We start from the raw sequence: 25,698 nt of genomic DNA on the forward strand, positions 1-25,698 counted from the left end.
ACTACATTGTGTTGGACAATTTGCCCCCTTTAAAAAAAGAGGCTTGTTATTTATAACATTTTTTAGTTACATTACCATGCGTAAATACCAAGGGTGGGAAAATACCATGAGTGGATAATACCATGGGTGAGTTATTTATATCCTTTAGTTACATTACCATGGTAAAAAAACATGGGTGAATTCCATTCAGATCATTCCTCCCCCCTTAGGAAGAAATGGACCCCACTGCGTGAAGTTCCCTCTAAAGAAGCCTTTGTCAAAGATGAGTTGTGGATGACCAAGTGCTATAGAAGATGAGGGTTTGCATGGTCTACCCATAAATGATGGTTTATGCATGACCTTTAACTATGATGCACGAAGATCCCAAGATAGAGATACCCTGTAATGCATGTGAGCCAATTGTGATTCTGATAGTGTGCTGCCTTGGCAAATGGAGTTCGACGATAAGGGTTTTTAGTGGTTGATCCATAACCATGGTGAATGAAGATCTGAGGATAGAGATACCCTGTAATGATTGTAGGCCAAATGTGATGCTGAGAGTGTGTAGCCTAGAAAATGGAAATAGTTGGCAAGGGTTTTGTGTGGTTGACCCATAACTGTGATGAGATAGTTCGCTTGTTGATCTTACTTCTAGAGATCTGGTGGCTTATCTTTGTAAATACTTACAAGATTCTTTGCATTAAATGTATCAAGAAATCTAAATGCCTCTGCTATGCTTGAATTGAACACCCTTTCTAGGTAAACCATATAAGATGAAGTTGAGTCCCCTCCATTTTATGATGCTCTTAAAGCTAGCATGAGATAACCATTTGTGGGCCAACCCACTTCTCCAACAATGTTTGTCATATTAGGAACCCATTTATTCTTTAGAGACAAAACTAATGTATCAAGATTAAATAAAAAATATTGGTGTACTAGATGTTGCCATCAACTAGTGGCTGACTATCATCATCAAAGAAGGAAAAGTCTATGGGGATATTGACCGTAGAGGGTGATCTATTGTCATTCAAAAATTTGACAATTTCCTTCATGAGGTCATGAATATCTACTCTAAAATCCCCAGTAGATGGTACTATATTTCTAGTTGGGGAATTGTAAACATCTGTATTGGGAGGTACAATAACTTTTATTTAGTCGGCTAAACCTGCTTTGACAAGATCTTTATGAATATTTTTCAAAGAAGGAAAAATATTATTCAGACAAGAACCATTGTATGTTGATAGACTCATTTCCAACTACAACATTTTTTATGTTCACGCCATTGGAGAAGCTATATCTGGTGACATAATTTCCCCTCCATTTCTCTGTAACCTTATAACTATCGCTAAGGTGCTACATCATATTGTTGGGAATCACCACCATGACCTCAATCTTAGTATTTTCCATCGCCTGGAGAGTGTTTAAATATGCATGAAATAGGTTCTCCTTATTTATTTTGTTGTCCTTTAGAAAGTAGATAATGTCCGTGAGGACTTGAAATCCCTCAATGTTTAGGGTGGAATCCATGTATGTAGTCCACCAGGGAGGAATATAAGCGATGTTCTCACTAGTGACATGCCCAATTTTCTCCCTGCAATAGACAATTCCCACATTGAGATAATCGTAATAAATGCCTAAGTAGTCCCTATTCATCACCTTCATTGTCAATCCCATGATTAATTCCATACATAAGTGGGGAAAAAAGGACCTTGAAGATTTCTATGTTCTCCAATCTATCTTGTTAAACCACATCTGGACCACTTTGATTCGTGGATCAGACGACCACGAAAAATAAGCAACTACCATGATCATGACAATTGACAAAGCCCCGCATCCTCCATAGGTAAGAAATTGCCCATTACTCCTCCAATGAGGATCCGGAGCTGAATCAATAATTACATAGTAGGGATTTTTTTGGTATCCATATACATTGTGTTCCTCTTTATGTTGATGAGGAAGAAGAGGAGGGAGGTAATTGTTAGTGCTCCACAATCCCATTTTTCCTCATATTTTTCCCTTTGCTCACCTGTCTGAATAACCTCATATTTTTGACCTGAAAACTCTATACTTCACACTTAATATTTGATTGTCCTAAGGAGTGATTTCTTGAGCTAAATAATTTAACACTAAGAGGAGATGCCCTTTGGCACAACTCGAACTTGTTGAGACTAGTTTTCATTGATAACACTAACATAAGTAGTTCAATATGATGTCTTGTTATAAAGGATACAATGGATACATCACTATAGTTGTTGCTAAATAATTTGAACAAATTGCACCAAACCATATATTGATTTGATATTACAGATATCTTTGAATATTTTTCAAAAATGAAAAAATGCATGAATTTAAAACCTATAGGGTCTGTATATGATTATGATATAGTCCCTCCGAGAAAAGGCTTCAGCTCATGCCAATATAGGATCGACAAAAAAATTAATAGATAGATCATAAACAACTCACAGATTGACCATACTGCTAATGGGAGTAGATCTGAACAAATACCCTTTCCTTCCAGTTATTCACTATGACACAAAATGCATGGGTGGCTGATTTTAGAGATCTAAAAAACTACACAAAAAATTTGTCTTTGCAAAAATGGATTTGGATCAACCAACCGGTGATTTTTCTATTCAAGCTCATGAGCCAATGATCCAAGGATCCAATGACTCCTGCAATCGACCAGGCCTCTCACCAATGCAGTCTCACAAAAGGACCCTCTTGACCAAGAAGTGAGCTTCATAGTTATATTGTCATTTGTAACAAATTCAACCATGACCAAAAGGAAAGTCTGCATATTTCCTTGTTGTGATATGAAACAAAACCTCAATTTGTTTCTCCAAAATCATGATCTCATCACATTAGCGAGATCCCATTCAATATCAGGGCGAAAACTCTCGCTCTGATACCACTGATCCAGATCTTGGCCACCCCCCCCCCCCCACAATTTCTAAGTGATTGTCACACCAAGAAAAGAACATAAGTGAACCAAACCACAAAGTAAATCAAGAACTAGCTTTTATTAGATCAGAAATTGACGATTGCAACTACATTGTGTTGGAAAATATACCCCTTTACAAAAAGAGGATTATTATTTATAGCCTTTTTTAGTTACATTACCATAGGTAAATACCATGGGTGAGTGTTGGCTTGAGGGGGCCTGACCTAGGTTCAACATTAATTAGCCAAATAAATCCCTACACTACTGGCCCTTTCGGCATCAGCCCGCGAAGTGTAGACTGAAGTCTCACCCAAAGCAGTATGGGAGGATGTTGGAACCAAGTTTCCACACCCTGAGATGGTTGTGATGTCGTTTGATCACTTCTATCCCTGCCTTTGTGCAGGTGATCTCGCTCTACGGCTTGTAAGACAAATCCTCTGTTTCGGCTTTCAATAACTTCGTGAAAGTACACGATCAACCTTCGCATATCCCTAACCTAGGGCTCAAGTACTTTCACACTGTTATGGCAGTGCATCGTGTAGATTCCTCAATTATCCTAAGTGATTTGCTTATTTTGCCGAATACTTAAAGTTATCACTGTGTAATCAGATATTCGTAATTGCGTTTCATTATTCAATGTAACTGTATTCATTCATGCATCATAGAAGCATAATAAAGGAAATTCATACACAAAACATCCAAACCCATCAACATAACAAATACATAGAAATTGAAGAATAAATCCTTTTATTAATATCTTCCAAGTGTTACAAACTTTGTTTTCCCTGCGCACACAGCTGCAGGGGTCCACGCACTCAGTTGCAGAATTCTACCCTAGGCCTTTGTGCACTCAGCTACAGAGCCTCTACCTACGCTACAACCCAAGACTTAGACTTCTTGCTATAAGGCTATGACTTTCTTTCATGTTTAATGCCTCTAAATACTTAGAGCTTAGCTCTTTTTATACAATCCCATGGTCTTTGGACCATGGGTAGATCTCTTTACAACTGACTTACTTTACAAAACTAAGGGCAGACTACCCTTTGTGGCACATAACACCTTCGCGCTCTGTGACCACAAGATGTGGAGTATTTACAAAAATATTACAAAAAATTGACTTAAACATGGGCTTTTAGCCCCAAAACTATCCTTGGGGGATCCCATTCCCAACAGGCCCCCAACATAAACATTGTGACTCACCCTCGAACCACTCGGTAGGTACGGAGATATTTGCGCGAAGGCTGTTCAGCTAGACCCTGATGACCGCAACTTCGGCTATGCATTGAGCTGCTACCTGCTTCGCATCTTCGACTGTCTTCTTGGTTACTGCCCCTGCGCTGTCAGCTTGAAGCTGTTCTTGCATCACTTGCAGAGTCGAAAGCTTGCCTTCAATTTTTCTTGTGTCTACATAAGCTTCCTCTAGTGAGGGCTTTAGTCACTCTTTCAACACTGCTTCCTTGTGCAGCACTGTGTCCACCTGTTCCTTTAGCTACTTGGCTTCCTGCAACTTGGTTAACCTCTGTGTCACCGCTACGGTTTGCGCTGTGCGCTTAACTTCATCATAAAACTGTTGGAGTTTGCGTGCTTCCATCTCTAGCCTCTGGATGTTTGGGTCCTCCTACAAGCCGGTCAGGACCTCAAACGATTGTTCGAACAACTGTGTGTAGTCTGCTACTGCACTCTCCACTGTCGCGACTGCTTCTGTGATAACGACCGCCCGCTGTTCCTTTACCTTTGGTGGTGTTGAAGGCTGAGCCCTCAATTGGAGCTCTGTAATCTGTAGGTTCAACTCCAACTGAACCTGTGCCATCTCCGTCCGAGTGTCACGCACCCCTGTGGCCAATTTACGGATGTGGACCTCGACTGGCTCCTCCTCTGGAATGGCCAATTCCGGGACCATTCTGTAGGCCTTCTCCACGACTTGTATGATCTTCTTACTCTAGCTGGTCGCCTCGACCTCGGTGGCGATGGAAACATTCCTCTCTAAGGCCATCTACTAATTTTTTATTTTCTGTTCACTGATCATGTTATCACTCAAGAAAAAATATTTTAAATTCTAAACATCAATTTTTTAATTGTAAAGGTTTGGTGTTAGTCCCTTTGCAGGTTCCTGTGGATGAAAGCCTCGTTTTCTTCTCTATCAAGATTAGGTTGTTAGGCTTATATTTCTCAAGATATGGACAAAATTGGTATTACTGGGTCAAATGGCACCCCTTACAGATGACAACTGGCAAATAAAATTGATCACTGCCAAGCAGAGAGTGAAATAGATCGTATGGATTGGATTGAGAAAGTAACATGAGTAATTGCTTCACTTATGTGTTCTCAAATACCAGAGCGGAAGCTGCCTTGTAGTCCAATGAGCAGTGGACATCAACGTACAGCCAGTGAGAGCATCTCATTGAGGGCAACAAATGATCTGGAGTCAAAAACCAAAGACAATTCTCGGGAAATAAGGGATGTACTGGAGAATGTGCTATTTACCTTAATTGTGGTGGCTATAGTAATGCTGGTTCTGACATTTCTTGGACTTTTATTTTATATTCTTGGACTCAAGACTCTGGTTTACTTTTTGGTACTTGGTGCATGGTTTCTTGCCCTGTCCTTTGATGAAGAACACAGGAATAATATATGATAATGAATTGAAAAATCCAAGACTTAAATCTTTGTCTGAAAATATTCATCGAATGGGTGTGACAAACAGCATAATCTGCAACTATGATGGCAAAGAGCTGAAAAATATGTTGGGTCTGAATTCACTTGATAGGGTGTTGTTAGATGCACCCTGCAGTGGCACTGGTATCATTTGGAAAGATGAAAATGTGAAAAGTAAAAAGAGTGCGGAGGATATAACGAAATGTGCTTTTCTGCAAAAGCAATTACTTCTTGCAGCAATTGACATGGCGGATGCAGGCTCAAAATCAGGAGGTTATGTAGTATACTCAACTTGCTCAATTACGGTTGCAGAGAATGAGGCAGTTGTGAACTATGCACTTAGCAAGCGTGATGTAAAAGTTGTCCCATGTGGTTTGGACTTCGGTCAACACGGGTTTATACATTTTAGGGAGCACCGCTTTCACTCATCTTTGGAAAAGACAAGGCGTTTCTATCCGCATGTTCATAACATGGATGGCTTTTTTGTTGCAAAGCTGAAAAAGATGAGCAGCACCAAACCAGTTCCTAAAGCAACTGAAGCTGAAGACAACATTCCTAATACTGTTGATGATAAAGACGGTGAAATAAATGATGGAAATATTGTGACTGATCAAATTGAAATATTAGATACAGAAACTGCCCCGATCAGTGAAAGTTCCAAGACTAACATCTTCGCTGGGTCTACATTGGCTTAACACTCGTCTCAATTGGTATAATGCTTTCAATTATCTTTTGGGTTGTGTACAGTACACAACACTGACGCAGAGAAGAATATTATAAGCAACATGCTGATGGTCAATTCAGGGCTAGAGACAACAACGAATATTTATTTGAATTATGTTTACAGGTCTTGTCATGAAGTCTGAAACATTATATTGAAAAGGGCCCTGATATATTTTTTCTTTAATGCTAAAAATCTGACATACTGGGGCGGACTACCAAGACAATGAACTTCGTTTTAGCATCTTATGTCAGGTAGCTATTGAAGCTCCAAGGATTCTTAATCTTTCAAGTAGTGAACACTTTAGTGGACCTTATGGGGAGGATGTTGTCTTCATTGCCAATGATTGGCATACATCTCTTCTTCCTTGTTACTTGAAGATTCTTTCACAAATGCCAAGGTTGCATATTGCATACATGCCTTGAAGAATGGGGTCCATATATATATATTCAGTTTGAAAAGCTTCAGGACACATGAAAAGAGACATTTCAAGATAATGAAGCTCAAGACAGTCAGATTTTGGGTTGAAACTGTGTTTTTGGAATTACCCAACAGTTTCATAGCGCGCTACGAAACTGCTGAAGATGGTGACTAATGCACAACAGTTTTGTAGCGCGCTACGAAACTACTGTAGCTACATAATTTAAACTCAGTCAACAAATTTTGAGAGATCGAGAAATTTTTTTTGAAAAAAGAATATATTCAAAGGATAATCTAAAGGTATCAACTTTCAACAAGGTCAAGACAGGTGGAGGAAACATATATTCGAACCCAAATCTAAACTTTTGTTATAAAGTGATCATATTTACTACAGTCCAAGATATGTCAGACAGCTTGGAGGAGCTTTTGTCTTCACACATGAAAAAGGTTGATAGCACATCAAGGACATGGAATTCTGATATATTTTGGATAATCAAAGATAAAGGGCATGGTTCTTTGGATTTGAATATTTTTGAGGCAAACCAAAGGCCAATAAACAGGGGTAGTTTCCTATGTTTCAGGGGCAATGGAGAAGATGTGACATTGAAGACCAGCATGGAGCTTTGAACATCCACTACAGCCAAACTAAAAAGGGACCAGATGTCAAAGAATGAGAATGATTGTAATTAAGGCTATTATTAGCATATTATGGAGTTAGACTCCTACTTGATTTAGATCTCTAGAAAGTCTAGTTGCAGTTTGTTACATTTAATAGGCAGTTAAAAGTTGAACAGGTGTCATTAGAAGTAGATTTCGAGTTCCCCTCATGTTTGAGGAGGAATCTCAGTCAGGTAGAAGAACTCTATATATAGGAGAAAGGGAAATGTAATAAGGGTTGGAAATTTATGTAAAAAAGCTCTGTTATTAAGCTTATGTAAAGACTCAGTTTCTTTTGGTAACATAGTACTGGCTTCTGCTGCTCAAGAATCATAGAGAGTTCAATGTATGAGTTCCTTTTGTTGTCTTTTCATGTTGTCTACAGTATTATGAGTATTTGATTACTTAGAAATCACTTGCAGTGTTCTAATTTCCTTCATATACTCGTAAACTGTCCTTTTTGTGTTTGGTGTACTCTACCTATATTCAAATCTGAATGCCTTGATTTTATTGCAAAGCCAATTCTACTGTTAATGCTAAATGATATATGACTCCATAAGCCCAATGGATGCTTGCTAATTTTGATTCTACCAGCTTCATTCTTATTTGTTTCACAAAGAGTTAGCCATCTTAATCATAATCAAAAATCTTTAATCCTTTGAGAGAGCCCTCTCAGGCTAAGGAGGCTAAGCCTTAGCTAAAAGATTGGTTTGAAATAGTTACTTGAAGTCTTCCTGGTCTGCAGCCTTCCAGGGCTTGATTTTGAGATAAAAGATCACTTGGAGGGCGTGATGCTCGTGGGCTCTCAACTCTGCAATTACTCCATCTTGCAAGAGGTGGAGTGCTTTGCATGGGAGCGCTACCAGGTTCAATCCCATTCCCTTCAAGGCACTGATAGTGGGCCTGTCAACCTCATTTTATTTTGTCAGTGCTCCATCCGGTAGCACTAGCACACTAGAAGCCTTCGTACGCAACATATTGACAGCCTCTAATGTTCCATTAGCCAAGATGGTAGACACAGTACCAACTTACGACATGTGGGTCTGCAACTCTTATAGTCCAGTATGCATGGCCCCTAGGATGATCTGCTATTGATTTTCAAATTGTTGCAGGGCCTCCATGGTGACATCTCTGACTGTGTCATCGATGTCATATAAATCTCCCTCTGTTAGTGTGATAGGGTCCGGCGAGATCTTCGTCACCTTGGATTTCTTTCTGGACCCTCCCTTTTCCAGCTCTCTCTGGCAATTAATGTGGGTGGATGTCTCCTAAGGGTCTGTGCCGTGCTGCTTTATGTCCTCTTCTTCGATTTTAGGTGAAGGCGACCCTGCGCCTTTTTCAGAGCCCTGCTCTATGCCACCTGTCTGTTTTCTTGCCTCCTTTCTTGTCTGTTTTCCTTGGCCTTCTCAACGGCCTCCTTCTTCCTCTTTTCGACTAGCTGCACCATCTTCAACTTGGCCTCATCCTTCTTCTTTCGTGAGATGGAATTTCTTCCACCCACCGCCAAGTCCATGGTGCTGCGCCACTTCACCGACCATTTATCCAACACCGCATTGATGGCATCATCTGTGGCTAGGTATGGCAAATTACACCACTTCTGCGCAGGGTCCTTCCATGCCCTAATTGATATCTGATGGAAATTAGCTTTGAATTTAGAATAGCTCTCCAGGTTAGCATATACTCTGGGCAATAATCACGGCTTACGATTGATAGCCATCCTGATATTCATTTCCATGAAGATCCAGAAGATGTTGTTGTCCCAAACGCGCTCCGCATCCGAGGTCACCCACAGCGAAGCGTACTTCGCAGCTTCAGGAAGGTCTATCATGACCGAGGGGAATTGGCTCTCTTCTAGTAGCTCCCACACTACGAGTAGAATCGATGGCATTACTCTTGCGCTTCGAGTTAGTTTTCCAGGAACTCTCCGCAAAGGTAGTCCAACTAGTTAAACTGGAATCCTTCCGCGCACTGCTGTGCGAGCACGACAATAGGCGCCGACACCTCATCGATGCGACACTTCTGCATCACCTTTTCTGCAAGGATCTACATTTCCACCTTCACAGTGGGGTCACAGATGCTGGAGATAGCATACCCATGTGACTTCTTCACCAATTTGAACTTCTCTTTCATTGATTCTGCGAGTGCCAGCTCACCACCCTTGCCACCAAACATCATAGCTGGATTTTCGCCTGTATATGGTAGGCATGTTATACAGTGAATCAACATATGGGTGATGGGTATCAGCTCCTCTAGCCACAAACAACCAACATGCACCAAGCACAACAGCTACTTGATGACTAAAACTATCATGGGGGTGTGGTTATAGTGCGACATCCAGAGCAGGTTGAGTAATCCTGCCTTCTCTACTCCTTTGAGCCACTTCCGTGGCTCCAGTGCAGTCATCCTTGTATTTTTGTCTATGATGCGACACATCAACTGTTCGGTCGCCAGGTGTGGGAACTTCTCATGGTCCACCAAGTCCTAGTCTTTGAGCTTCAAAATTGGTACCCGTGCTAAACATGGACCATTAAAAGTGATCTCATCTGGTAGCAATGGGGTTTGCAGGGGAGTCTTACTTTCATCAATGTCCTTTGGGACCTTGGACTTAGGCTTGTGCGGAGGGACATACTCCGAAAATCATGTAATAGGGTCCACACCCTGGGCTTCAACCTCCTCTATTAACACTCCCACATCTTCATCATCCATGGGGATGTCTTCGATATCCTCTTCTTATGCCTCTAGGTTTATAGCCTTGCCTTTCTCCTGGGCAGTGGGCTTTGGTGGGTTTTGTCTTAGTGACTTGCACATTGGGATGGTAGGTTACTTGCCCTTCTTGTCTTTCATGGTCTCCTTTGTTGGGGTTGGCTTCAGTCTGAACATTCTCGGGGATTTAGGGACTTCTGCCAATACTTCGGCCACTTCCAGGGCAGCTACTTCGGTCCCCATATCAATTTCCTGCACATTTTCCTCGGTGGCCACTCCTTCAGTGTGCATAGCTTCTGCATGGGTTGACATGACGCTTTTCGCTGGTGCTTGTGCCTCTTTTGATAATTGTTCAAACGATAGACTTGCTATCAGGTCTTGAAATAATTCACAGTTCATGTGCACCTGAGAGCGCAACAACTTAGTTCTCAAAATGGCAAGTGTTTTTAGTTGGGCATCCACTTGTAATTTATAGGGAAATTTGAATTCAAATCTGACTGTTCCCCCAAAATCGGTTCATTAATGTCGAATTGGATGCAGTTTTCAAGGCTCTAAGCCATAAATTTTGTCTTAAATGTCGGTCGCCCGCTCCATTTGGCCTTACTTTTGCTGTCTTTTCATGAACAGTGACTTCAACGGTCACATTCCAGCTGACCTGCATGATTTCTCCCTGGGTAGCGCAACTCCCTTTGTGCTGTCGCAGACCTAATGACACATCCTTCCTTCGCACCATCTTCCAATCGCACAGCTCCCCAACTCAGGCAATGTAGTTTATAGTCCCGTACCCCCTTTCAGCTGCCTGGAGCATTAAGACTATGCTACCTTCATTTAGTCACATGGTTGGACCACTAGTGTATGGCTTCAAATGACTGCCATTCACCTTTCCTGGGAAGGGTTCTCCATTTAACTTGACCAGTTGTACCACTCCTCTGTCGGTAATCTCCTTAATAACATAAGGCCCTAACCAGTGCATCCTAAATTTTCCTGGAAATTTATCAAACTTACTATCATACAACAAAACCAGATCATTTACCTTAAATGTGCGCAGCTTGATGTGTCGATCATGCCATGCCTTTTCACGCTGCTTTTGGACCTACTGGTGAAATCCAGCCAAAAATATTTCTTCTTCAAGCTCATTCAGCTAAATGAGCTTCTCTTCCAGGGCTCCGTGATCCATCATACTGGTGAGCACTACTATGCACAGACTAGGCATGGTGTATTCCATAGGCATTACGGCTTCCACACCATAGACAAGCCTAAAAGGGGTTTTTTTCGTCAACTTCTTGCATGTCGTTCGATAAGCCCACAATACTGCAGGGACGTGTAGGTCCAAATCACTTCATTGAACATTGCAAACCTTGGTCAGCATGTTTTCAAGCACTTTATTAAACGCATCCACTGTCCCGTTAGCCTATGGGTGATAAGGTGTGCTCTTTTGGTGATATACCTAAAATTCCTTCATTAGTGCACTTATCATTTCATTTAGGAAGTGCATACCACGATTACTCATCAAGATCCCAGGACATCCAAATCGTGTTAGTACATGCTCAAATAGGAACTTCGTAGCCATCGCACCCATGCAATCCTTCACCGGTTGCGCTTTCGCCCAATGAGTCAAATACTCCATTGTAGTGATAATGTACATTTCTCCTGTCTTCCCTTGTGGGTGAATGGGTCCTACAAAATATATTTCTCGCTTCTCGAAGGGTTGCAACGTCAAATGTGCATTCAAAGGAATTTCATCCCTCCGCGATGGCTTTCTCGTTCTTTGATATACATCACACACATTGCAATATGCTTTTGAATCCTGATGAAGGGTTGGCAACCACAATCCTGTGCGTAGAATCTTCTGCGCAGTTGCTCTCCCTACATAATGTCCTCCTGCGGCGCCCCCATGAGCATCCATGAGGATGCTGCTTCATTCGAACTTAGGTACATACCATCACATATCTCATTAGTCCCCATCTTGTATAGATTCCCAGCAATGACAGAGAAATCTACTGTGCGCACCACTAATTCCTTCTTTTGCTAGACAAGGTATCCTTTCGGTGCAGTTCTTGTTGTTAGGAAGCATATTATATCCTAAAAATGACCATCTGTGACACGCACTGCAAATAGATACTTGTCAGACAATCCTTCTTCCAAGTTAGTAGGTTCCTCCCCTGTTTTGATGCACGATAGATGGTCTGGTCCCGCGTTCAATCGTCCAGGCTTCACAACAACTTCAAAATCGTACTCTTGGAGCAATAAAAGACTTCTACAGATTCGTCCCCCCCTAACATAGGCTTATTGACCAGGTACTTCAACACAGAATGATCCATATACATCTTAAAATGGCCTCCTAGCAAGTAGTGCCGATACTTCTGGAGTGCATACACCATAGCCAGCCCCTCGTGTTTAATGGTAGAATAGTTCTTCTCTGCTTTGGATTCAAACCTGTCCTCAAAACTAAATGTCATCATGAATCCTTCGCACAAGATATCCCATTTGCTTGTCCCATAGCAGAGCTTTGTTTCTATATACCAATTCATTGGGATAACATCTAGGGTATGACAGAATAAGTGCACCAACTCAGGTTGGGGCTTTTCTCCAAAAGCCTACATCCATTTGGCTAGATGCGCATGCAGATCATTCTACCCATCGTAATTGTCTATCAGTCACATCCTAGGCTTCTCAAACCATGTTCTCATAATCCTCTTACATTCGCGCCAATCAGCAAAGCTTCCCTTGTGCGTACCCCACCATCCTCCGGGCATAGTGCACAGTGCCCAGTCCAAGGCCTGGAAGCGTTGCTTTTCTGGTACCTCCCTTTCAAATGCATCCAAAAAGATATCTACCTCATTCAGAACATCATAAATAGGCAGATTTATTACCTCTAATGACACACAGTGCAGTGACCGGGTCATCATGTTGTAATTCATCGTAGTTACTTCATGTAAATGATTCTGCCAATGTTCGATTTCTTCATTAGACTTCGAAGTGTAGGAACTCTTGTGATCCCATGTAATCTATCCATACGCGATGGGATTCACCCAATCTTGGTCTCCTGTTGTTATCTTATAGATACAGTCCAGGTCATCATCACTCTCATAATCACGGGCAGGTTTAGTATAGCGTGATCCTTCTGCAGGATCGAGGGGTACTATTACGCGTATCAATTTCTTCTCAAAGATCATCTTTCGCTTCTTTAGATTTATTACCCCGTTCAGTAGCACTGTTAATTCCTAGGAGTGCAGGGTAGGGATTACTGTCATCCACTATCTCTATTACTTCAAAATCAACCAGCGCGCTCGCCCCCTCAATATCCATGGTCACCCCCTACAGCTGTCCCATGGGGATGATTTTTTGCTGATTCACCATCCTTAGCTGAATTAGAGACCATTACAGTGTAGGTCTCCACATTCACTCCCAAGTTTTCTTTGGTAGGACATTTGCATCTGACCTCAGGTCCAAAATGACCTGATCCATTTCATACTCTCTTATCTGTGCGGTCAACCTCATCTCCTATCCCGTCCTCATTTTATGCTTGCCAATCTTTCGTACTACATGTAGCTCACATGGTGCTGTTCCAGTGCATCTATTAATGAATTATTGTAACCCTTTCATAGCCTTACTATCGCGCAGTAACTTCATCCAGGTTTCCAGGAAAGTTGTGAGCATAGAGGGGTCCATCTCTGGCTCAGGATTATCCTTGCTTCCTGAGGTGGAGGCCTCAGCAAAGCTCTTCTTAGCTTCCATGAAGGCTTCACGAGTGTGCTCCAAATCAAACTCAACCTCTTTTTCCAGGGCTTTGCGAACCCATGTATTGTCTTCTGGCTGTTTCCCCTTGTCATCTCTCATTGTGATTCCACTCTTGAGCACTATATTTACATTTGGATATTCCTCGTGCGGCTTAGACCTCATCATCTACAGCTTCTGAGTCAGCGGAGGTGGTAGTGCCCCTTTGTCACGTATCCTAGCTATCAGCGAGGACAATCTTTTGTTTCATGATCAAACATCATGCAATACTTGCACAACAGATGCATTGGATTAGTGCAATCTCGGGCATAGTGTCTTGGTCCTCTGTAATTGTAACAAATCAAATGTCGTCGACCTCTAGCAATTCCTCCTCCACCTCAGCCTTGTCCATGCCCCTAAAATCCTGTCCATGCCATCCCTGTATTATGGTCTAGGGGCCGCGTTTCGCCCTAAACCCTATATGCAGGAGTTCTATCCATCATCAATTCATAGCTCCCGCAAGTATTCTCATCATGTCCTACTGACCTAAAAAAGTTGTAGAACAGCTATTGTGGTGCTTTTACATACTTCTGTAGCAAGTGATAGTTATCAGTGGCATGTTTTCTAGCTACCTGACAGATAACGCACCATAATGCAGGCCCCGTGCTAGGTCCTGCTTAAGCTTCTGGCCTTAAAGGCATTGGTCCTCCTCCTGCAATGTAATTTGCAAAGACCAGGCAATGGTATTTTTCATGACCCTGACTCTTGCATTTCAAGCACAATACCTCCTCGTGTACCTCTAGTCGAACTGTCTTGTCCTGCTTCAGACTTTGCATCTCAAGGCACAGATTCTTCAGCTACACATGGATCTTCTGAACTCCTAGATTAGGATCTTGCATCAGAGTCTCATGTAGTCTCATGGCAATCTCCAAGGCCTCTGCCTAAGTTGTTATCTTCTGCTGCAATAGAACACTCCTTAAGTGTGGTAGTAGCGAAGCCACAAACCACTCGTGATGCTGTCCATCTATAAAAATCATGTTGGCTTCACAGATTGTACATTTCAGCCTCTGATCTAGTTCCCAAGGCATCTCACCTGGTTGCATCGTGATCTCCTTGAATCCCACAATCAACTGCACCTCAGATTTAGGCCTACTAAATTCCCTATTTAGTGTTTCCTGGATGTCTGCTACTCCAACATTTGGGTTATCGTTAGAGTACTTAATATACCAGGTTAGCGTGCAATCTTGCAGAGCACTAACCAGTGTCTCCTTCTTTATATGATCATTTATAACACCTTGAGCTTCCCATACAACCCTCCCAATGAAACAGAATTGGTTCGGGTCCTCATTTCCCAAGCCTTTGAACAAAGGCAACTTTACTGTATTTTCCATACTGAACCGTGGTGGAGGTGGTATGGGTGAAGTTGGAGGTGATGGTGGTGAAGTTGGAGGTGGTGTGGGTGGAGGTGGTATTCGTGGGAATCCTTGTCTTATTAATTGAATAGCACTTCGCGGATAAACCTTCGCTATCCCTTCTTCGTCGCTTCGCGGAGGTGAAATCAAGGGGCTATATTCCGGACCCTTTTTTCCTTCATTCTTGTAATTTTTCTTGCTTTGCGTAGTCCCAAACATCAAGGTAGCTGCATAACCTGTTTTTTGCACAACAACATTTTAATCCAATTATTCAAAGATTTTACATACTTACCTCATGGTCCTTTGAAAAAGCATCACTCCGCCTCGCTATAGATGACTGAGGTGTCGACTGCGAATTCAGTCACAAATCCTCCTATGACATGATCGAGCCAATGATTGACAGTGCGGATGATCTTATCCTCTGATGCTTCCAACCTTCACACTAGCTCTAGGGTCCACACAATAGGACCATCAAGTTTCCACCTTCCTTGGCTATCTGCTAGCTTTGTGATCCACTCGTATAGCTCAATAGGGAAAGAGCAAAAAAAGATCTCGTGGATCTCTCTATATAGGTATTTCTCCAACCACTATTCCTTTGACAGTCATGGGTTTTTGTTCTCCTGTGCCACAAATTTTTGGATCTTTCTATCCAATCAATCTCCAATCTCCTTCTTAGTTGGATTCTAGTGATACGACATCACACATCACTTATGCAGATTTCTGTCCCAACAACGGAACCATTTGTTGGATTGAGGGTGCCTGACCCAGGTTCAATGTTAATTAGGCAAACAAATCCGTACACTACTAGCCCTTTCAGCATCAGTCCGCGGAGTGCAGACCAAAGTCTCACCCGAAGCAGTATGGGGGGATGCTGGAACCAAGTTTCTGCACCCTGAGATGGTTGTGATGTCGTTTGATCTCTTCTATCCCTGCCTTCGTGTAGGTGATCTCACTCTAGGGCTTGTATGACAAATCCTCTATTTCGGTTTTCAATACCTTTGTGAAAGTACACGATCAACCTTTGCGTAACCCTAACCTAGGGCTCAAGTACTTTCACACTGTTATGGAAATGCGCCGTACAGATTCCTCAATTACCATAAGTTATTTGCTTATTTTTCCGAATACTTAAAGTTATCACCACATAATCAGATATTCGTAATTGCATTTAATTATTCAATGTAACTGTATCCATTCACGCATCATATAAGCTTAATAAAGGAAATTCATACACAAAATATCCAAACCCATCAACAGAACAAGTACATAGAAATTGAAGAATAGCTCCTTTTATTAATATCTTCCAAGTGTTATAGACTCTGTTCACCTTGCGCACACAGCTGTAGGGGTCGACGCACTTAGCTGCGGACTTCTACCCTAGGCCTTTGCACACTTAGCTGCAGAGCCTCTACCTACGCTACAACCCAAGACTTAGACTTCTTTCTCTAAGGCTATGACTCTCTTTCCTATTTGACGCCTCTAACTAATTAGAGCTTAGCTCTTGTAGATCTCTTTACAACCGACTTTACTTTACAAAACTAAAGGCAGACTATCCTTTGTGACACATAACACCTTTGTGCTCTATGACCACAAAATGTGGAGTCTTTACAATAATATTACAAAAAATTGAATTAAACATGGGCTTTTAGCCCCAAAACTGTCCTTGGGGGATCCCGCTCCCAACAGTGAGTCATTTATAGCCTTTAGTTACATTACCATGGTTAAACACCATCGGTGAATTTCCATTCGGATCACCCTAGCTTCTCTCATCTTTCTCAATTCTAGGATTTGAAGACAATGATGGATGTCATGCCCATATTTCCCACAAATAGCATGTGCATGGTTGGTTCAAAGACTAGCATTTTTATTTGGCTTTTGTGGGTTGTTGGTAGCCCTGACCTAGCCACTTGAAGCCAAGAAAGGGCTATCTTACCTAGTTATTAAAGAAATATATTATCAAATTTGAGTAGCCTTTAAATATGATATTTTAAAAACTCTCCTTAAGCTTCTTGTATGCCTAGAATGAGTGCTTTAAACTCATCTTTACTATGTTAGATTTATCTGTGTAGTTCAGACGATTTTCTAGTTACAACATATTTCTCTTTGATTCTTCCTTTATAATTATATACAATAATACTATAGTAGCATGATATCCTTCACGAGAGGCATACAACCCTAATGAGGGCATACTAGTACTTATGGGGGAGGAGGTGAAAGAGGGTGGGTGGGTGCATGCATGCTCTTCAATAAATTTCTAGCCTTAGATGCTTTTGCTATATTCAAAAGTTCATCTATGAATCTATTTATTTAGTTTTGTGTAAACAATGCTCAATTCCCTAAATTAGTAGGGGTGCTCATGCATGTGGATTTACAACTCACTAAAGGGCATAAATATCTAAGAGGACATAGTTTAATTTAGCTAGTAGGGCATACTATGGTTAGGAGTCCATATTACTAGTAGAGACATTTCTATGCATATGTATAGATTCATTGTACCTACTTTTCTTTCTAGTTTATAAAGTAGAGGTATGGTTCATCACTTTATGGTTTGATATTTTGAGTGTTTAGTTGTAGCATTTAGCCTTCTTTTTACAGATTTAATAGAAAATCAAAGACGTTGTTTTGAGTGTTTAGATTTGCATGTTTGTTGTTTGAATTAAAGTTATCTCTCGAAGAGTAATTTTTTGATCATTTAAAATATGTTTAGGTAAGGTAAACAAAGGGTAACAATATTTTTGTGATTGTGTTGAGAGGTGATTTCCAGCCCAGTATGGTAGAGATGTTGTAATGTAATGTCCTATAAACATTTTTACTTGCTCAAAATAAAATAAAAATAAAAATAAAAATAACCTTATGTTAACATATCTTTTTTTTTTTAAACTAAAACAATAAGGTAAACTTGACTTGGTCATGTTAATAGTGGATTTTGAGCTCTAGGTTTATGAAAACCTATGGTATTGAACCATGATATTCATGTGGAATATATTCTATTTAAAGGAGAAAATTTAACCAACCTAGATCAATCTTAACAAGGGGGATCAAGTCTCTTGAGATGCAAACTTATTTTATAGTGAAAAGAGATTTGATCCCTCTCGGAGCTTGGTAAATCCGAAGTTAGGATGGATCTAGGCCGTTGTCTTTCTTAGTATGGAAGAGATGTTGTAATGTAAACATAAACATTTTAACTCGGTTAAAAAAAAATTATCATTGGCCATTTTTGGGCTCTAGGTTTTGACAACCCATGGTTTTGGCCATGGTATTAGTTATGATGAATATTATTTAAAGGTTTGATGAAATCCATTATGAAATGTTAGAACACCATATTAGATCCATCTTAACTCTGAATTTGATCCCTGTAGACATGTTACCCACCATTTTGTGGGTGATATCCCTAGGAGATTTATTTTTCCATGATGGTCCTCAGTTGACACCCAACAACCCCTCATAGCTCCAACTAGCTTGTTGTGCCATTTCTCCACCACTTGAGCTAGCCATGTGGTCCCTCACCCATCTGTCATGATCGTATGGTGGAAGGTGAGCCTCCCAAACCTAAAGGTACGTATTGTCATTTGGTAATTGAGTACTTTAATTTACTTATCATGGAAATTATTGAGCATGGACTAATGGGGGGATTTGGTGGAAAGAGTGGACTAGGTATGTTCCCTTGTCCCCTAGATTTATTTTAAGGTGTTAACCTTGAACCCTAGTCCCATGGGATATCTTTTACTAACCTTTGGTATTCTGGGATGATATTTCACACCCCTTTTGCTTGTTATACCCCCTTTCATCACTTCCCCCACCTAGGTCCACATTCCTCCAGTGGGTCCACATAGGGTCATCCACCCCCTCCCCTTGCCCCACATCTTGGGTTGGGCCTGGAATGATGCCCTGAAGGTTGATGCAACTAAAAATAAAATAAAAAACATAAATGTCCACATTCAACAGGAAATCATACCATAAATTGCAAAAGATGGCTGGGACAAACACATTTAGCACGTGGGAAAAATCCATTACATAATCTCTTCCCCTTTCATGGCCATCACCTTGGTTCCTAGAGGTCCTTGATGAGTCTCATTTTTCATTCAGGAACCCATGATTTTCCCAACCCTAGGAGGGAAATGAATTTCCCCACCTTAAAAGGGGGTATCGACTACTCTACTTTATGTATCATGATCTCATCTATTTTAGCTCCAAGTCGTTAACCAAAGAAAACCGTAAAAGGTAAAAGGCATTCGAATAAGGGTGGAAAAATTAAGGTCAGGGTAACTTCTGTACCATGATTTCTCCCTCCTATACAATTTTTACGTAAGCGTGGGCTTCACTTTTATTAGCTACCCTTGTGCCATGGGGTGTGACCCAAGTTGTTCCCCCTTTTTCCCTACTTCACTCCATCATTATATCACATGTCACCACCATTTTATGGATGTACCATGAACATGTCACCCCATTTAGAAGTAGAAACCACTTAATAAGATGATTGGTTAACTTCTTTTGGAGCTTGGAGACATTGGAACATGCCAACGCCCACAACGAAAGGGCATGCCATTATGAAGTGCCCACTTATTGTCTACAATTTTTAAACTCTTTTACTTTATTACTATAATGAATTGATATGCTGGAAGGTATGGGGATTCATTGGATCTTATGTAGGATTACAAATGGTCTCCATTTTGGGTTTGGTATCCCTATACAGGGTCCTAACCCTCCAGAGGGATACATTGGAACATGTAGGCTGTGTTTAGAGAGCCATGGGACTCAACAACAATAGACAACACTCCATAGATCCCCAAAGATGTTCATATATTTCTCGAGACTCACCTATTGGACGAGGAAGATGCACCTGGTTCACCATTCCCAACCAACCCTACATTTGTACCATGCACTTAGAACATGACCAAAGACTTCTTTGCTAAGGTGGCATCACTTACACCATTATCGGAGCCTTTAAAGATGGTCTACATGCATCTTCGATCTACTTGGATACCCATGTGGTTACTTATGTGCCTCTACACCCATTGGGAGCACCACATGTTTATTATTTGGAGAACAAGGGGAAAACATATTTTCCACTAATTTTCGGAGTCGTATTCATCATTATGGCACTTATGGACTTCATCAGGCTTCTTAAAATGCCCAACAACATGTATTATTGATCATTTGACCTCTTGAGAGGCTTATTCTTTTGTTTGTGAGCTAGTTTTGTGGGATTGTCACCAAAAGTTAGTTCTTTTGCACATTATTTTATTCTAGGGGCTAATGTAGGCATAATTAACTAAATCAAACTCATTATAAGTGTATAAATACAAGTGATGAGAGTTCATTTTAACATCATCACTTGGTTGGACTTGTATCTCTTTAGAGAACATCACTATCCTTCTTGGAGGCCGAATTTTTGGAGCATGGAATGAATTTTGATGTTTGGGTTATTTTCTCTTGTCTTGGAGCTTCTTGATTGGAAAATTGTTGATGGTTGGATATACTCTTAATACATGTAATTAAAATTTAATTTAATTTTCTCTTTCTATTTTGTCATATACATTGTCGCTGGGATTTTTTCTATACTAAGGCTAATTTGCTGCATCTATTTATGCGAAATTGGGTTTCTAGGTAGTGATGCTTCATGTATGGGCCATGTATTATGAAAGAATGTTCCTAGGGATGATTCTTTACTAAAATTCATATTTATAATCAATATACTTTTCTAAGCGAAGTATAAATCTCTTGCAACTGCTTTTGCTGCTGCCCTAATGCAATGCGAAGTTGTCTTTAAGGAATCCTTAACATAGAAAATTCGATTTCCATAGTCATAATTACTCTTGACTCAAAAATCTCCCCAAAGGACTAGGAACTGGTCCACCATAAAGGTGATCACTTCAAATTATTTCCTTTTCTCACCTTCTCTTTTCTAGGTCTAGCCCTATAGGTCTCCTAGGGCATCATTTATATTGATAAGCATCCATTGGAAAAATTTCATCTCTTGGCATCTTCTACGCTAGGGTTTATCCTAGGCACCCTCCAATTATAAAGCAATTATGACAATGGGATTGGGAGATACTTCAAGCCCTAGCCTCAAGATCAATCTCACCCTTGGTTTCCTTAGGTCTAAAGACCTCATTGGGATCTTGACTTTTGTGTTGAAAACTCATCCTTTGATCCCATTCTCTCTCCGAAATAGGTCAAGCATATTGTTGATTTCCAAACCCTTCCCCCTTGACCTAACTCTGGGTCCACTTGGTTCCATGTGGTCCTATACCTCATTAAGGACAATTATTCAAGGATCACTTGGAATCCAAGCCTTCACAAGAATTTTAGGGTTTAAGGGCATAAGACACATACCCTAAACCTAAACCTTGAAATTCTCCTTGAGCCATTCCTTGAGAGCCTTCAACCTTGCATTCCAAAGCAATCAAGCCATACATTTGTGCCTCTCTTGTGAATGGGCCCCTTTAGGATCATCCTGACCCTATCATTGATATATTTATTTCATGGTCTTTATTATACCAGGTCTCCTCTCATTGGCGAAAGTATGTAAAGAGAAGGGAGCCTTAGCTGAGGCAAAAGTGGGATATTGATCCATTGTTTCCCTTGACCAAGTAGTTTCCCTATAGGACCCCTGCTATTTTGAGCAGTAACATTTTTGGCACCAATTTCGGGGAAACGAGACGTGTACATTATTCCCCATATGACATATTGACATATCATTATTGGAGACTCCATTGGAAGAATGAAGCCCCAGTTCTTCAATGAACTTTAAGGTCGATGCTTGTATGGTGAAGCAAGCATTTTTCTAGGCATTTATAAATTCACCATGGTGACTCCTGCAAAATTTACATGTATACATGAAGTAGGATGTCTTTCTTTGATGATTTTCCCACTTTGGACATCACTAGAATCCCGAGGAACCCTAATCATGTCACAAGAATGCTGGTGCATGGGGTGCCTGTGTTTGATGGTGATCCACTCTCCCCAATTGACCATGTACAAATATTTAATGCACATATTTCAAAAGATAAAGTGGATCACCAAGATATCCTTATGTTGTTGTTAATGGGATCTCTCTGTGGTCATAACTCATGGTTGAATAATAATAAATCCAAGAGCATCTCATCTATTGAAGTGTTCATTGATGGATTTCTTATACATGTTCAAGTACACCCTGAATTAAGCATTCAATAGGAAGCCTTCATTGAGCATCATCAAAACATTGAGGATCTAGTTTATGAGTAGGAAGACGAGTCTTCCTTGGGTCCACCTCATGAAAACTATGATGTTGAGAACGCATGTGTTGGGAAGGATGAGTCTATGGAAGGGGAAGTTGTGAATAACCTTACCTTTCTCAAGGATATTACTCCTGATGACTTTTCATTTTAAGAATGTTGGCTTGAGGGTTCTTGACCCAGGTTCAGAGTTAGCTACGCCAACCAACAAAATGCTAACCACTGGCCCTTTCGTCAACAACCTGCGTAGTGTAGGTTGCAACCTCACCTGAAGCAATATTGGAGGATTCCAAAACCAGGTTTCTTCATCCAAAGGTAAGTGTGATGGGTTCCTGCGGTTTCTAGGGCTTCTTTCAATCTTCGCGAACCCTAACCCTTAAAATATAAATAATTGTAGTAACTTGCAGAAACAGAATCTAAACCTTCACGAAATTCTTTAAACATTCAAAATAAGAATATCTGCTACCTTCAGGCATCAATTAAGAATTACTTCATATAAATTCAGAATAAAAGAGCGAATATATAGAAATTTCATAAGTAAAGATAGGTGCATAGATACACAAGTATAGCTCAAAAAAATATTTATTAGATGTATTCTTTGCTGTTATAGACTCTTCTTCCCTGCGAACTCAGCTACAGGGGCCCCCACGCTTAGCTTGCGGACTTACCAAGGTCTCTGCACACTCAGTTGTAGGAGCCTTCCCCTTTGCCTAAGTACAGGAAACAAACTTTCATGCCTTAAATTACTTGCTCATACAATGATCTTTTATTATCGAATGACCTCCTACACTCACTATGACTCTTGTATATATAGCCTTCACTTTGACAATACCATGATCCATGGACCATGGGTGGGTCACAAAACTCCCTATATTCTAGCAAATTAAGGGACTAAATCTGCTTTTGACTCCTATGACCTTCACACTCTGCTCCCTCAAAACACAAAGAATTTACAAGTATACCAAAACTTATTACAAAACTTTACCCCAAGGGAGCCTATCCCAACAGGCCCTCAACACAATTTCATGACTCGTCCTCAAGTCACTCTGTTGGTGCTTCGATCTTTACCTGTAGTTCGCGGAACTCCAACTTCAAAACCTACAGGTCGGCTGTTCCCTGTGTAGCATCCTATTGCATTTCTTCAACCAACTTTTCAGTAGTTGGGCCTTCAACTGCAAGGTCCATGGTCTTCTGAGTCTGTTGCATCCCCTTGATCTTACTTTGTAATGAAAAAGTCAACTGGTTGGCCTCATATATCCATGGTTGCGTCCATGTAGAAATAATTGCTTCCTTGCAGCGCAACTCATCAATTTCATTTTTTATAAGCTTCCCTTCCTGCAACCGTGTGAACCATTGTATTGGTGCCAATGTTCATGTAGTCGATCAGATTTCATCGAACTGCCTCTGCTTTTCTCTGATATCTGCTCCAATATTTCACAGAGTTGGATCCTCCTGTAGTGAGGTCCATAACTCCATGGCTTGCTCAAATATCTTAGTGCAGCCCTTTATTGCTTCTTCTAAAGTTTCCATGCCTTCTTTGATAGCATCTCCACGCCACTCTCTAACTTCTGGAGTAGTCATGGGCTGTAGCTTTGATATATGCAATTGCAGCTCAAACTAGACATATCTGATTTCATCTTTAGACTCCTTCAGTGTAGCAACCAACTTTTGGATCTTCTCCATGGAGGTTGCTTTAGCCGAAATATTGAGCTTTGGTAGGTCACTGGAAGCTTGTGCAATGGTTGCTTCCAACTGTTGGCTTCACGCTGTGATTTCCTCTTTCTCCTTAGGTGTATGCACCTTCTCCTAAAAAATCAATTGGTTGTTTTTTTAACTTCACTTATTACCAACATCACACATTGCTCCCTAATCCACAAGTCATCAGACACCCCTTGGTGTAGATCATGCAAGGTCTAGATAGGGAGTGCATGGAGGTTTAAGCCCATGTTCTTTATCTGCATTAGTTGGGCCCTTTCTTCTTCTATTTCTGCGCACAGGGATCCTTATGGTAATTGAACAACATGAAGATCCAAATTTCTATTTGTATCCAGAATGAATGCACTCGCTTAATTCAGGCTCTCTTTCTACCCACTCGCCTGGCCCACGCTCGCCTGCAATTGCCTATTTGGATTTGCAACTTGTGAAAATCCCACTGAACCTTTCCCAATGCCTACTGGTACCATTCCTCGAAGTGGCCCCAAAGATCAGTTGTTGTATCACGGACTACGTTGTCTATCTCATCTAAATTCCCTTCAGTAAGGACTAAAGGGGTCGCACCTACTGATTGATTGAACTTTTGTTTCTTACGTAGCCTAGTTTATGTTTGTTGATCCAGGTGGATGTTGGTGGCCACCCGCCTATCCCATTTGGACCCCCACAGCTGTCTCTTTCATTTTTTTAGTTTCCTTAATTGTAGCACAATTTACTATTTTTAGCAATTTTTCGGGCCCTAAACTTCCGGAGCTATTTTGAGGCCTCCCAAAGTTGTAGTTCTCGGATAAATCTTTCTAACGAGATATTGTACGTGTCAAATGGAGATCGTACGCCAAAGTTATGACCCCGGGAAGTTGATGTACCAATTTACCCAAACGGGGCCCACAGTTTGGCGTTTCATCTTCTAGGGTTAGGTTTTTGGATGTTTAGGGTTTTCCATTGTTTCTCAATAATAAATAGGCCTTTGAACCTCATTGTAAGAAATTTCAGAGGCATGTAGCCACCACATCTCTTCTCAGAGATAAGCTACCATCACCCTAGCTAGTTTATTTCCATTTCTGGTTGTAAGCATATTTCAGTATTTTCCATTAATGAAATGAAGTGTTATTTTTGCTACATCTTTGTGTATATGGTTATCTCTGTATTTTGTTGCATTCCTGTTTAAATCTGGATCAGTGGTATTAGAGCGGTCTGTTAGATAAACTTGACTCAGGATAGAGTCAAAGTTGACTAGGCTAAACAATGATGGTTTTGGGGTTGACCAGGTTAAACAGTGATGGTTTTGGGGCATATGGTATTGTGCACCCATAGTATTCTGCTTGTGGTATTATATGTAATGGAGCATATAAAAGGTTGGAAGGACTTCATTAATGCAAGCCATGGTTGAGCGGTGAAAGCTCAGGTTGTTGGCTGACTTGGCTGTGTTTTAGCCAAGGACAATAATAGATCTATTGTTGGTTGGGCTTTTCCCCAGATTTGGGGTTTTCTGGGATAAACATTTGTGTTTATGTGTTTATGGTTGTTGCTGGTTAATTTTATATTTATTCCTCTTAGTAATTATTTATG

The 25,698-nt window shown here is 40.8% G+C and overlaps 1 protein-coding gene and 1 pseudogene across 1 annotated transcript; one reads left to right on the forward strand and one right to left on the reverse strand.

Moving 5' to 3' along the window:
- Positions 1-1,332: 1,332 nt before the first annotated feature.
- On the reverse strand, positions 1,333-1,977 carry LOC149264245 (uncharacterized; annotated as a pseudogene).
- Positions 1,978-5,607: 3,630 nt separating this feature from the next.
- LOC149264246 (26S rRNA (cytosine-C(5))-methyltransferase NOP2B-like) lies at positions 5,608-6,270 on the forward strand. The gene has a single exon (XM_089397633.1). The coding sequence runs from the start codon at positions 5,608-5,610 to the stop codon at positions 6,268-6,270; it is 663 nt and encodes a 220-aa protein (XP_089253759.1).
- The last annotated feature ends 19,428 nt before the right edge of the window (positions 6,271-25,698 follow it).

The sequence above is a fragment of the Pinus tabuliformis genome, chromosome 6, assembly GCF_031772625.1.
Source record: "Pinus tabuliformis cultivar Carrire ecotype Pingquan chromosome 6, CPIR1, whole genome shotgun sequence".
In the NCBI taxonomy this organism is placed as follows: domain Eukaryota; kingdom Viridiplantae; phylum Streptophyta; class Pinopsida; order Pinales; family Pinaceae; genus Pinus; species Pinus tabuliformis.

What these genes read in the sequence shown, in the direction of transcription:
- LOC149264246 (XM_089397633.1), top strand. Translation starts at nt 5,608, where the DNA reads ATGGGTGTGACAAACAGCATAATCTGCAACTATGATGGCAAAGAGCTG.